The following is a 15289-nucleotide window of genomic DNA, read 5'->3' on the forward strand; positions in this document are numbered from 1 at the left end:
TGTAATCAGGAAAGGACTCACTGCAGTACTTACTGTATTAGTAACATCAACCCATCAGTACTATACATGTTGTACATCATTGAAGGTACTCACGCAGTACTATACAAGATTAGTCATCAGAATCCCACTCCAGTTAACAATTAAGTCACAGATCTCCCCTGCATACACAAGTATTATCACAGGAGGGACTTCACTGCAGTACCGTACAATGTATTAGAAACATCAGGAAGGGACTTCACTGCAGTACCATACAATGTATTAGTAACATCAGGAAGGTACTTCACTGCAGTACTATACAATGTATTAGTAACATCAGGAAGGGTCCCCACTGCAGTACTATACAATGTATTAGTAACATCAGGAAGGGTCCCCACTGCAGTACTATACAATGTATTAGTAACACCAGGAAGGGCCCCCATTACAGTACTATACATTGAATTAGTAACATCAGGAAGGGCCCCCACTGCAGTACTATACAATGAATTAGTAACATCAGGAAGGGTCCCCACTGCAGTACTATACAATGTATTAATAACAACAGGAAGGTCCCAACTGCAGTACTATACAATGTATTAGTAACACCAGGAAGGGCCCCCACTACAGTACTATACAATGTATTAGTAACACCAGGAAGGGTCCCCACTGCAGTACTATACAATGTATTAGTAACATCAGGAAGGGTCCCCACTGCAGTACTATACAATGTATTAGTAACATCAGGAAGGGTCCCCACTGCAGTACCATACAATGTATTAGTAACATCAGGAAGGGTCCCCACTGCAGTACCATACAATGTATAAGTAACATCAGGAAGGGTCCCCACTGCAGTACCATACAATGTATTAGTAACATCAGGAAGGGTCCCCACTGCAGTACTATACAATGTATTAGTAACATCAGGAAGGGTCCCCACTGCAGTACTATACAATGTATTAGTAACATCAGGAAGGGTCCCCACTGCAGTACTATACAATGTATTAGTAACATCAGGAAGGGTCCCCACTGCAGTACTATACAATGTATTAGTAACATCAGGAAGGGTCCCCACTGCAGTACTATACAATGTATTAGTAACATCAGGAAGGGTCCCCACTGCAGTACTATACAATGTATTAGTAACATCAGGAAGGGACTTCACTGCAGTACCATACAATGTATAAGTAACATCAGGAAGGGACTTCACTGCAGTACTATACAATGTATTAGTAACATCAGGAAGGGTCCCCACTGCAGTACTATACAATGTATTAGTAACATCAGGAAGGTCCCCACTGCAGTACTATACAATGTATTAGTAACATCAGGAAGGGACTTCACTGCAGTACTATACAATGTATTAGTAACATCAGGAAGGGTCCCCATTGCAGTACTATACAATGTATTAGTAACATCAGGAAGGGACTTCACTGCAGTACCATACAATGTATTAGTAACATCAGGAAGGGTCCCCACTGCAGTACTATACAATGTATTAGTAACATCAGGAAGGGACTTCACTGCAGTACCATACAATGTATTAGTTACATCAGGAAGGGACTTCACTGCAGTACTATACAATGTATTAGTAACATCAGGAAGGGTCCCCACTGCAGTACTATACAATGTATTAGTAACATCAGGAAGGGACTTCACTGCAGTACTATACAATGTATTAGTAACATCAGGAAGGTCCCCACTGCAGTACTATACAATGTATTAGTAACATCAGGAAGGTACTTCACTGCAGTACTATACAATGTATTAGTAACATCAGGAAGGTCCCCACTGCAGTACTATACAATGTATTAGTAACATCAGGAAGGGTCCCCACTGCAGTACTATACAACGTATTAGTAACATCAGGAAGGGACTTCACTGCAGTACTATACAATGTATTAGTAACATCATGAAGGGACTTCACTGCAGTACCATACAATGTATTAGTAACATCAGGAAGGGTCCCCACTGCAGTACCATACAATGTATTAGTAACATCAGGAAGGGTCCCCACTGCAGTACTATACAATGTATTGGTAACATCAGGAAGGGTCTCCACTGCAGTACTATACAATGTATTAGTAACATCAGGAAGGGTCCCCACTGCAGTACTATACAATGTATTAGTAACCTCAGGAAGGGACTTCACTGCAGTACTATACAATGTATTAGTAACATCAGGAAGGATCCCCACTGCAGTACTATACAATGTATTAGTAACATCAGGAAGGGACTTCACTGCAGTACTATACAATGTATTAGTAACATCAGGAAGGTCCCCACTGCAGTACTATACAATGTATTAGTAACATCAGGAAGGGACTTCACTGCAGTACCATACAATGTATTAGTAACATCAGGAAGGTCCCCACTGCAGTACTATACAATGTATTAGTAACATCAGGAAGGGTCCCCACTACAGTACTAAACAATGTATTAGTAACCCCACTGCAGTACTATACAATGTATTAGTAACACCAGGAAGTGACTTCACTGCAGTACTATATAATGTACATTCTGTATTAGTAACAGCAGGAAGGGTCCCCACTACAGTACTATACAATATATAAATAACATCAGGAAGGGACTTCACTACAGTACTATACAATGTATTAGTAACCCCACTGCAGTACTATACAATGTATTAGTAACCCCACTACAGTACTATACAATGTATTAGTAACCCCACTGCAGTACTATACAATGTATTAGTAACCCCACTGCAGTACTATACAATGTATTAGTAACACCAGGAAGTGACTTCACTGCAGTACTATACAATGTATTAGTAACATCAGGAAGGGACTTCACTGCAGTACTATACAATGTATTAGTAACATCAGGAAGGTCCCCACTGCAGTACTATACAATGTATTAGTAACATCAGGAAGGGACTTCACTGCAGTACCATACAATGTATTAGTAACATCAGGAAGGTCCCCACTGCAGTACTATACAATGTATTAGTAACATCAGGAAGGGTCCCCACTACAGTACTACACAATGTATTAGTAACCCCACTGCAGTACTATACAATGTATTAGTAACCCCACTACAGTACTATACAATGTATTAGTAACCCCACTGCAGTACTATACAATGTATTAGTAACCCCACTGCAGTACTATACAATGTATTAGTAACACCAGGAAGTGACTTCACTGCAGTACTATACAATGTATTAGTAACATCAGGAAGGGACTTCACTGCAGTACTATACAATGTATTAGTAACATCAGGAAGGTCCCCACTGCAGTACTATACAATGTATTAGTAACATCAGGAAGGGACTTCACTGCAGTACCATACAATGTATTAGTAACATCAGGAAGGTCCCCACTGCAGTACTATACAATGTATTAGTAACATCAGGAAGGGTCCCCACTGCAGTACTATACAATGTATTAGTAACACCAGGAAGTGACTTCACTGCAGTACTATATAATGTACATTCTGTATTAGTAACAGCAGGAAGGGTCCCCACTACAGTACTATACAATATATAAATAACATCAGGAAGGGACTTCACTACAGTACTATACAATGTATTAGTAACCCCACTGCAGTACTATACAATGTATTAGTAACCCCACTACAGTACTATACAATGTATTAGTAACCCCACTGCAGTACTATACAATGTATTAGTAACCCCACTGCAGTACTATACAATGTATTAGTAACACCAGGAAGTGACTTCACTGCAGTACTATACAATGTATTAGTAACATCAGGAAGGTCCCCACTGCAGTACTATACAATGTATTAGTAACATCAGGAAGGGTCCCCACTGCAGTACTATACAACGTATTAGTAACATCAGGAAGGGACTTCACTGCAGTACTATACAATGTATTAGTAACATCATGAAGGGACTTCACTGCAGTACCATACAATGTATTAGTAACATCAGGAAGGGTCCCCACTGCAGTACCATACAATGTATTAGTAACATCAGGAAGGGACTTCACTGCAGTACCATACAGGGCAATAGCTAGTTCTTAATGGGGGATAACTCTTTCTTCTTTGGAGTGATTGTTTGCTAGAAAATGTTTTGAAGTTATGTTAATTTGTTGGTTGTAGGTTGTATGATATGATGCACAGCCTGTAGGTTACTGCTGAGGTGCATACCAAGTAGGCTTTCTGGCCATCCATTGCACAGGATATACGCAAATAAAAACAGTCACAACCTCCAGTTCACAGCTAGAGATCACATATCTTCAATGATAAGCCAGCTATTATCATGCTGGCATTTTGGCTGAATTTGTATGTAAGATGATGATAGTTTTGTATATGACTGGCAGATATATATTTAATGATGATATACTTGGATGTGGTACATCTCCTCAGCACCAGTGCTGTACTGGATCCTGTCATTGACATTAGCCTTACCACAAAGTCAGGGCCATACTTGTATCGCTGCACGTGCTCAGTGCATGTAGTGTATATTTTTAAATCTTTTACTTGATTGTGCATAATTGGATATAAGTGTAAGAAATAGGAACCTTTAAATAGTTTGTGGGGATAGATGAATTTACAAACTCACTTTATTATAACTTGAGTTATGAAATATATAAAGTTTGTAATCTACATTTCAATGTTGAGTCCTATGTTGAGTAGTTATGTACCTATAATTGGCTGTATTTGATTGGGTAATGTGATGACATTTAACCAATGATAAATCAGATGTAACAGGGACATTTCCAGCCTTTATCCTATTCCCATTTAACAGTCAACAGTTTCCATTGAACCTGTTTAAGTGTTTCACAAATAAAATGTGATTTACGATTCACAGGAAATATGCAATCTCCAGTTTGACTGATAAGAAGGATATTCCTATAAATGTGCTTCCTGGTGTTTTCTGGGGTCTACATAATCACGGCAGGCCTATTTAACTATCAATGCACCAGTCCTATTAATGACCAATCTTTTTCCTAGATCGCTGTGTAGATAGCTTCATATCTCAAAGCCCCTGAGACTAGTTTAACTTGGAGCTTGATCAGGTTCATGTTGAAATATTAGAATGGTTTGTAGGGAGTAGTTGTGTGTGTTCCCTGTGTGTAGTAATGGTTACATCTCATTTCCTTGGCTAATTCCACTTGGGACACTGTCCCTGACATTGACCAGTAAAGAATCATGACACATTTAATATAAATCCCCCTATAAGGAAGTCTGTCAATCTTTTCTGTAGTATGGTAATTGCTAGATCCATTGACTTTATATACTTTACAAATAAAAAAAATGATCTTTAACACTAGTAATCATTATATGTACATAATACATGTTTGTTTGGCTATAATATCATTATAATTGTAGCGGAAAGGCTGTTGTAGATGATTGTAGATACAAACAGGTAAGGCATTTGTTTTAGGCAGCTGAAGTTCAAGGACATATTTACTTACTGCAACATTAAAAACAAATATCAAAAATATTTATAAGCAATACTGTTATACTGCTTTATGTGTGTATTAACAGATTATCCGTTGTTTTGCAGGCGATTGTTACAGATGGGCGTCTATAACGGCGAATTGTTTAACAACTTAGGGTTGTGCTGTTTCTATGCCCAGCAGTATGACATGACCTTGACCTGTTTTGAGCGGGCATTATCCTTGGCAGAGGAGCAAACAATATCCGAAGTTTGGTTCAACATAGGCCATGTGGCGCTGGTAAGATTTCATTATACCTGCTAGTGCACTTAAAAAAGCATGTATCAATACAAATGCTCTTGTCTAGGACACTACTTAAGTCAAAGGCTTTAGTTGTTGAAAAACTTTTTTGTTAGAAGTGCTCTTTCTGACCAGATAGAGGAACATAAGCTATGATGTACTTATTGTGCCAAAGAATGACATAAGTGTCCCTAAACTAACTGGTTGTCCATACCTAGAGTGACATTAGTGTCCCCAGACTAACTGGATGTCCATACCTAGAGTGACATTAGAGTCCCCAGACTAACTGGATGTCCATACCTAGAGTGACATTAGAGTCCCCAGACTAACTGGATGTCCATACCTAGAGTGACATTAGTGTCCCCAGACTAACTGGATGTCCACACCTAGAGTGACATTAGAGTCCCCAGACTAACTGGATGTCCATACCGAGAGTGACATTAGTGTCCCCAGACTAACTGGATGTCCATACCTACAGTGACATTAGTGTCCCCAGACTAACTGGATGTCCATACCTAGAGTGACATTAGAGTCCTCAGACTAACTGGATGTCCATACCTAGAGTGACATTAGAGTCCCCAGACTAACTGGATGTCCATACCTAGAGTGACATTAGAGTCCCCAGACTAACTGGATGTCCATACCTAGAGTGACATTAGTGTCCCCAGACTAACTGGATGTCCATACCTAGAGTGACATTAGAGTCCTCAGACTAACTGGATGTCCATACCTAGAGTGACATTAGTGTCCCCAGACTAACTGGATGTCCATACCTAGAGTGACATTAGAGTCCCCAGACTAACTGGATGTCCATACCTAGAGTGACATTAGTGTCCCCAGACTAACTGGATGTCCATACCTAGAGTGACATTAGAGTCCCCAGACTAACTGGATGTCCATACCTAGAGTGACATTAGTGTCCCCAGACTAACTGGATGTCCATACCTAGAGTGACATTAGAGTCCCCAGACTAACTGGATGTCCATACCTAGAGTGACATTAGTGTCCCCAGACTAACTGGATGTCCATACCTACAGTGACATTAGAGTCCCCAGACTAACTGGATGTCCATACCTAGAGTGACATTAGAGTCCCCAGACTAACTGGATGTCCATACCTACAGTGACATTAGTGTCCCCAGACTAACTGGATGTCCATACCTACAGTGACATTAGTGTCCCCAGACTAACTGGATGTCCATACCTACAGTGACATTAGTGTCCCCAGACTAACTGGATGTCCATACCTACAGTGACATTAGTGTCCCCAGACTAACTGGATGTCCATACCTACAGTGACATTAGAGTCCCCAGACTAACTGGATGTCCATACCTAGAGTGACATTAGAGTCCCCAGACTAACTGGATGTCCATACCTACAGTGACATTAGTGTCCCCAGACTAACTGGATGTCCATACCTAGAGTGACATTAGAGTCCCCAGACTAACTGGTTGTCCATACCTAGAGTGACATTAGTGTCTCAGACTAACTGGATGTCCATACCTAGAGTGACATTAGAGTCCCCAGACAAACTGGATGTCCATACCTAGAGTGACATAAGAGTCCCCAGACTAACTGGATGTCCATACCTAGAGTGACATTAGTGTCTCAGACTAACTGGAAGTCCATACCTAGATTGACATTAGTGTCCCCAGACTAACTGGATGTCCATACCTAGAGTGACATTAGTGTCCCCAGACTAACTGGATGTCCATACCTAGAGTGACATTAGTGTCTCAGACTAACTGAATGTCCATACCTAGAGTGACATTAGAGTCCCCAGACTAACTGGATGTCCATACCTAGTGACATTAGTGTCCCCAGACTAACTGGATGTCCATACCTAGAGTGACATTAGTGTCCCCAGACTAACTGGATGTCCATACCTACAGTGACATTAGTGTCTCAGACTAACTGGATGTCCATACCTACAGTGACATTAGAGTCCCCAGACTAACTGGATGTCCATACCTAGAGTGACATTAGTGTCCCCAGACTAACTGGATGTCCATACCTACAGTGACATTAGAGTCCCCAGACTAACTGGATGTCCATACCTAGAGTGACATTAGAGTCCCCAGACTAACTGGATGTCCATACCTACAGTGACATTAGTGTCCCCAGACTAACTGGATGTCCATACCAAGAGTGACATTAGAGTCCCCAGACTAACTGGTTGTCCATACCTAGAGTGACATTAGAGTCCCCAGACTAACTGGATGTCCATACCTAGAGTGACATTAGTGTCCCCAGACTAACTGGATGTCCATACCTAGAGTGACATTAGAGTCCCCAGACTAACTGGTTGTCCATACCTAGAGTGACATTAGTGTCTCAGACTAACTGGATGTCCATACCTAGAGTGACATTAGAGTCCCCAGACAAACTGGATGTCCATACCTAGAGTGACATAAGAGTCCCCAGACTAACTGGATGTCCATACCTAGAGTGACATTAGTGTCTCAGACTAACTGGAAGTCCATACCTAGATTGACATTAGTGTCCCCAGACTAACTGGATGTCCATACCTAGAGTGACATTAGTGTCCCCAGACTAACTGGATGTCCATACCTAGAGTGACATTAGTGTCTCAGACTAACTGGATGTCCATACCTAGAGTGACATTAGAGTCCCCAGACTAACTGGATGTCCACACCTAGAGTGACATTAGAGTCCCCAGACTAACTGGATGTCCATACCTAGAGTGACATTAGAGTCCTCAGACTAACTGGATGTCCATACCTAGAGTGACATTAGTGTCCCCAGACTAACTGGATGTCCATACCTAGAGTGACATTAGAGTCCCCAGACTAACTGGATGTCCATACCTAGAGTGACATTAGAGTCCCCAGACTAACTGGATGTCCATACCTAGAGTGACATTAGAGTCCCCAGACTAACTGGATGTCCATACCTAGAGTGACATTAGAGTCCCCAGACTAACTGGATGTCCATACCTAGAGTGACATTAGTGTCCCTAGACTAACTGGATGTCCATACCTAGAGTGACATTAGTGTCCTCAGACTGACTGGATGTCCATACCTAGAGTGACATAAGTGTCCCCAGACTAACTGGATGTCCATACCTAGAGTGACATTAGAGTCCCCAGACTAACTTGATGTCCATACCTAGAGTGACATTAGTGTCCCCAGACTAACTGGATGTCCATACCTAGAGTGACATTAGTGTCCCCAGACTAACTGGATGTCCATACCAAGAGTGACATTAGTGTCCCCAGACTAACTGGATGTCCATACCTAGAGTGACATTAGTGTCCCCAGACTAACTGGATGTCCATACCTAGAGTGACATTAGTGTCCCCAGACTAACTGGATGTCCATACCTAGAGTGACATTAGTGTCCCCAGACTAACTGGATGTCCATACCTAGAGTGACATTAGTGTCCCCAGACTAACTGGATGTCCATACCTACAGTGACATTAGTGTCCCCAGACTAACTGGATGTCCATACCTAGAGTGACATTAGTGTCCCCAGACTAACTGGATGTCCATACCAAGAGTGACATTAGTGTCCCCAGACTAACTGGATGTCCATACCTAGAGTGACATTAGAGTCCCCAGACTAACTGGATGTCCATACCAAGAGTGACATTAGTGTCCCCAGACTAACTGGATGTCCATACCTAGAGTGACATTAGTGTCCCCAGACTAACTGGATGTCCATACCTAGAGTGACATTAGTGTCCCCAGACTAACTCGATGTCCATACCTAGAGTGACATTAGTGTCCCCAGACTAACTGGATGTCCATACCTAGAGTGACATTAGTGTCCCCAGACTAACTGGATGTCCATACCTAAGAGTGACATTAGTGTCCCCAGACTAACTGGATGTCCATACCTAGAGTGACATTAGTGTCCCCAGACTAACTGGATGTCCATACCTAGAGTGACATTAGTGTCCCCAGACTAACTGGATGTCCATACCTAGAGTGACATTAGTGTCCCCAGACTAACTGGATGTCCATACCTAGAGTGACATTAGTGTCCCCAGACTAACTGGATGTCCATACCTACAGTGACATTAGTGTCCCCAGACTAACTGGATGTCCATACCTAGAGTGACATTAGTGTCCCCAGACTAACTGGATGTCCATACCTAGAGTGACATTAGTGTCCCCAGACTAACTGGATGTCCATACCTAGAGTGACATTAGAGTCCCCAGACTAACTGGATGTCCATACCAAGAGTGACATTAGTGTCCCCAGACTAACTGGATGTCCATACCTAGAGTGACATTAGTGTCCCCAGACTAACTGGATGTCCATACCTAGAGTGACATTAGTGTCCCCAGACTAACTCGATGTCCATACCTAGAGTGACATTAGTGTCTCAGACAAACTGGATGTCCATACCTAGAGTGACATTTGAGTCCTCAGACTAACTGGATGTCCATACCTAGAGTGACATTAGTGTCTCCAGACTAACTGGATGTCCATACCTAGAGTGACATTAGTGTCCCCAGACTAACTGGATGTCCATACCTAGAGTGACATTAGAGTCCCCAGACTAACTGGATGTCCATACCTAGAGTGACATTAGTGTCCCCAGACTTACTGGATGTCCATACCTAGAGTGACATTAGAGTCCCCAGACTAACTGGATGTCCATACCTACAGTGACATTAGTGTCCCCAGACTAACTGGATGTCCATACCTACAGTGACATTAGTGTCCCCAGACTAACTGGATATCCATACCTAGAGTGACATTAGAGTCCCCAGACTAACTGGATGTCCATACCTAGAGTGACATTAGTGTCCCCAGACTAACTGGATATCCATACCTAGAGTGACATTAGTGTCCCCAGACTAACTGGATGTCCATACCTAGAGTGACATTAGAGTCCCCAGACTAACTGGATGTCCATACCTAGAGTGACATTAGTGTCCCCAGACTAACTGGATGTCCATACCTAGTGACATAAGTGTCCCCAGACTAACTGGTTGTCCATACCTAGAGTGACATTAGTGTCCCCAGACTAACTGGATGTCCATACCTAGAGTGACATTAGAGTCCTCAGACTAACTGGATGTCCATACCTAGAGTGACATTAGTGTCCCCAGACTAACTGGATGTCCATACCTAGTGACATAAGTGTCCCCAGACTAACTGGATGTCCATACCTAGAGTGACATTAGAGTCCCCAGACTAACTGGATGTCCATACCTAGAGTGACATTAGAGTCTTCAGACTAACTGGATGTCCATACCTAGTGACATCAGTGTCCCCAGACTAACTGGATGTCCAAACCTAGAGTGACATTAGTGTCCCCAGACTAACTGGATGTCCATACCTAGAGTGACATTAGAGTCCCCAGACTAACTGGATGTCCAAACCTAGAGTGACATTAGTTCTATTTCTTTCTTCGCCAGCTTTTACTTGGCTTAAACCTAAGTAACTGATGATCAGCATGACACCAAAATATTCACCCAATGTAGCATTAATTGATAGTTAAAAGTGAAAACAATGGGTTTTAAACATGAAGATATTATAAGCTGGGCTAATGACCAGAGACAAATGCTATTACATGTACTAGAGTTGTACAGAGGTTTTAGGCTATTGTGTTGACTCTTATTGTTTTCCATTGTTTAATTTGTTTTGTTGCTTTGATATGTAGAGCTAGACATGCCTGAGAGTCCACCTTTATTAAGAAACCACTTATAATAATATAAATGGTCAGTTTCTAACTTAAGATGATGTTCATTTGGTCAATTTATATGTAAGAGGTAAAGTTGATTGATCTGTTTCTAACCAATAGATAATGTTGTTTTGGTCAGTTTCTAATGAAGAGGTAGTGTTGAGTACTTGTGAGTACCTGATATACACATTTTATTGGTGGTGATCAAAATTTGAGAAAGCAGGGAAACTGGCAATCAGGTTCAGGAATTTTCCAAATGAATTATAAAGTGATTAAGTGGGGATGAGTGAGAGGAAGTGCCTAAGTGTGAGAAGGTGCCCCCTGCCTCTATCTAAATGACAGCACCAATATCCTACCTGACTGTTAACAATGTTCCAACAAAGATACCGGCCATTTAGTCAGGGCACCTGCTACTTTATAAAACCTGTAACCATAACAACCTTTCCTCAAAAAACAAATGTTGTTTTTGGGCAGTGTGTAATGAAGGAATTTTTCAATCAAGTACAGTGCCTATCTACCAGAGAAGTCTATTACACGGTTAAGCAGGTGTGAGATCTCCGGCTGATGGGTCATTCTTAATAATTAGTGATTATTTGCCTAGGCTTGGCTGGGAGATACATGGGGGTCCGAATGATGAGGGGAATCTTTGCTCCCCTCAGTGTTATTTGCCTAGGCTGGGCTGGGATATACATGGGGGTCCCAATGATGGAGGCTGGGCTGGGCTGGGAGATATATGGAGGTCCCAATGATGGAGGCTGGGCTGGGAGATATATGGAGGTCCCAATGATGGAGGCTGGGCTGGGAGATACATGGAGGTCCCAATGATGAGGGGAATCTTTGCTCCCCTCAGTGTTATTTGCCTAGGCTGGGCTGGGATATACATGGGGGTCCCAATGATGGAGGCTGGGCTGGGAGATATATGGAGGTCCCAATGATGAGGGGAATCTTTGCTCCCCTCAGTGTAATTGGGCTGGGAGATATATGGGGGGTCCCTATGATGGAGACTGAGTTGGGAGATATATGGGGGTCCATATGATGAAGACTGAGTTGGGAGATACAATGGGGGTCCCTTTGATGAAGACTGAGTTTGGAGATATATGGAGATCCTTATGATGAAGACTGAGTTGGGAGATATATGGGGGTCCCTATGATGAAGACTGAGTTGGGAGATATATGGGGGTCCCTATGATGAAGACTGGGCTGGGAGATATATGGGGGTCCCTATGATGAAGGCTGAGTTGGGAGATATATGGGGGTCCCTATGATGAAGACTGGACTGGGAGATATATGGGGGTCCCTATGATGAAGACTGGGCTGGGAGATATATGGGGGTCCCTATGATGAAGACTGGGCTGGGAGATATATGGGGGTCCCTATGATGAAGACTGGACTGGGAGATATATGGAGATCCTTATGATGAAGACTGAGTTGGGAGATATATTGGGGTCCCTATGATGAAGACTGGGCTGGGAGATATATTGGGGTCCTTATGATGAAGGCTGAGTTGGGAGATATATTTGGGTCCCTATGATGGAGGCTGAGTTGGGAGATATATGGGGGTCCCTATGATGAAGACTGGGCTGGGAGATATATGGGGGTCCCTATGATGAAGACTGAGTTGGGAGATATATGGGGGTCCCTATGATGAAGACTGAGTTGGGAGATATATGGGGGTCCCTATGATGAAGACTGAGTTGGGAGATATATGGGGGTCCCTATGATGAAGGCTGGACTGGGAGATATATGGGGGTCCCTATGATGAAGGCTGGGCTGGGAGATATATGGGGGTCCCTATGATGAACGCTTGGCTGGGAGATATATGGGGGTCCCTATGATGAAGGCTGGGTTGGGAGATATATGGGGGTCCCTATGATGAAGACTGGTTTGGGAGATATATGGGGGTCCCTATGATGAAGACTGAGTTGGGAGATATATGGGTGTCCCTATGATGAACACTGGGCTGGGAGATATATGGGTGTCCCTATGATGAAGGCTGAGTTGGGAGATATATTGGGGTCCTTATGATGAAGGCTGAGTTGGGAGATATATGGGGGTCCCTCTGATGGAGGCTGGGCTGGGAGATATATGGGGGTCCCTATGATGAAGACTGGGCTGGGAGATATATGGGGGTCCCTATGATGAAGGCTGAGTTGGGAGATATATGGGGGTCCTTATGATGAAGGCTGGGTTGCGAGATATATTGGGGTCCCTATGATGAAGGCTGGGTTGGGAGATATATTGGGGTCCCTATGATGAAGACTGGACCGGGAGATATATTGGGGTCCTTATGATGGAGGCTGGGTTGGGAGATATATGGGGGTCCCTATGATGAAGGCTGGGTTGGGAGATATATGGGGGTCCATATGATGAAGGCTGGGCTGGGAGATATATTGGGGTCCCTATGATGAAGGCTGGGCTGGGAGATATATTGGGGCCCTTATGATGAGGCTGAGTTGGGAGATATATGGGGGTCCCTATGATGAAGACTGGACCGGGAGATATATTGGGGTCCTTATGATGAAGGCTGGGTTGGGAGATATATTGGGGTCCCTATGATGAAGACTGGACCGGGAGATATATTGGGGTCCTTATGATGGAGGCTGGGTTGGGAGATATATGGGGGTCCCTATGATGAAGGCTGGGTTGGGAGATATATGGGGGTCCATATGATGAAGGCTGGGCTGGGAGATATATTGGGGTCCCTATGATGAAGGCTGGGCTGGGAGATATATTGGGGTCCCTATGATGAAGGCTGGGCTGGGAGATATATTGGGGTCCTTATGATGAGGCTGAGTTGGGAGATATATGGGGGTCCCTATGATGAAGACTGGACCGGGAGATATATTGGGGTCCTTATGATGAAGGCTGGGTTGGGAGATATATGGGGGTCCCTATGATGAAGACTGGGCTGGGAGATATATGGGGGTCCCTATGATGAAGACTGAGTTGGGAGATATATGGGGGTCCCTATGATGAAGGCTGGGCTGGGAGATATATTGGGGTCCCTATGATGAAGGCTGGGCTGGGAGATATATTGGGGTCCCTATGATGAAGGCTGGGCTGGGAGATATATTGGGGTCCTTATGATGAGGCTGAGTTGGGAGATATATGGGGGTCCCTATGATGAAGACTGGACCGGGAGATATATTGGGGTCCTTATGATGAAGGCTGGGTTGGGAGATATATTGGGGTCCCTATGATGAAGACTGGACCGGGAGATATATTGGGGTCCTTATGATGGAGGCTGGGTTGGGAGATATATGGGGGTCCCTATGATGAAGGCTGGGTTGGGAGATATATGGGGGTCCATATGATGAAGGCTGGGCTGGGAGATATATTGGGGTCCCTATGATGAAGGCTGGGCTGGGAGATATATTGGGGTCCCTATGATGAAGGCTGGGCTGGGAGATATATTGGGGTCCTTATGATGAGGCTGAGTTGGGAGATATATGGGGGTCCCTATGATGAAGACTGGACCGGGAGATATATTGGGGTCCTTATGATGAAGGCTGGGTTGGGAGATATATGGGGGTCCCTATGATGAAGACTGGGCTGGGAGATATATGGGGGTCCCTATGATGAAGACTGAGTTGGGAGATATATGGGGGTCCCTATGATGAAGACTGAGTTGGGAGATATATGGGGGTCCCTATGATGAAGACTGGGCTGGGAGATATATGGGGGTCTCTATGATGAAGGCTGAGTTGGGAGATATATGGGGGTCCTTATGATGAAGGCTGGGTTGCGAGATATATTGGGGTCCCTATGATGAAGGCTGGGTTGGGAGATATATTGGGGTCCCTATGATGAAGACTGGACCGGGAGATATATTGGGGTCCTTATGATGGAGGCTGGGTTGGGAGATATATGGGGGTCCCTATGATGAAGGCTGGGCTGGGAGATATATTGGGGTCCTTATGATGAAGGCTGAGTTGGGAGATATATGGGGGTCCCTATGATGAAGACTGGACCGGGAGATATATTGG

General features: G+C 43.6%; 1 protein-coding gene across 1 annotated transcript in view; it reads left to right on the plus strand.

The window, feature by feature from the left end:
• LOC117324444 (tetratricopeptide repeat protein 8-like) overlaps positions 1–15289 on the plus strand; it is an 80315-nt gene that overhangs the window by 17974 nt on the left and 47052 nt on the right. The window contains exon 8 of the mRNA XM_033880297.1: positions 5471–5642. Within this exon, the coding sequence (XP_033736188.1) occupies positions 5471–5642 (172 nt within the window). The remainder of the gene's footprint in view (positions 1–5470; positions 5643–15289) is intronic.

The sequence above is a fragment of the Pecten maximus genome, chromosome 3, assembly GCF_902652985.1.
Source record: "Pecten maximus chromosome 3, xPecMax1.1, whole genome shotgun sequence".
NCBI lineage: Eukaryota > Metazoa > Mollusca > Bivalvia > Pectinida > Pectinidae > Pecten > Pecten maximus.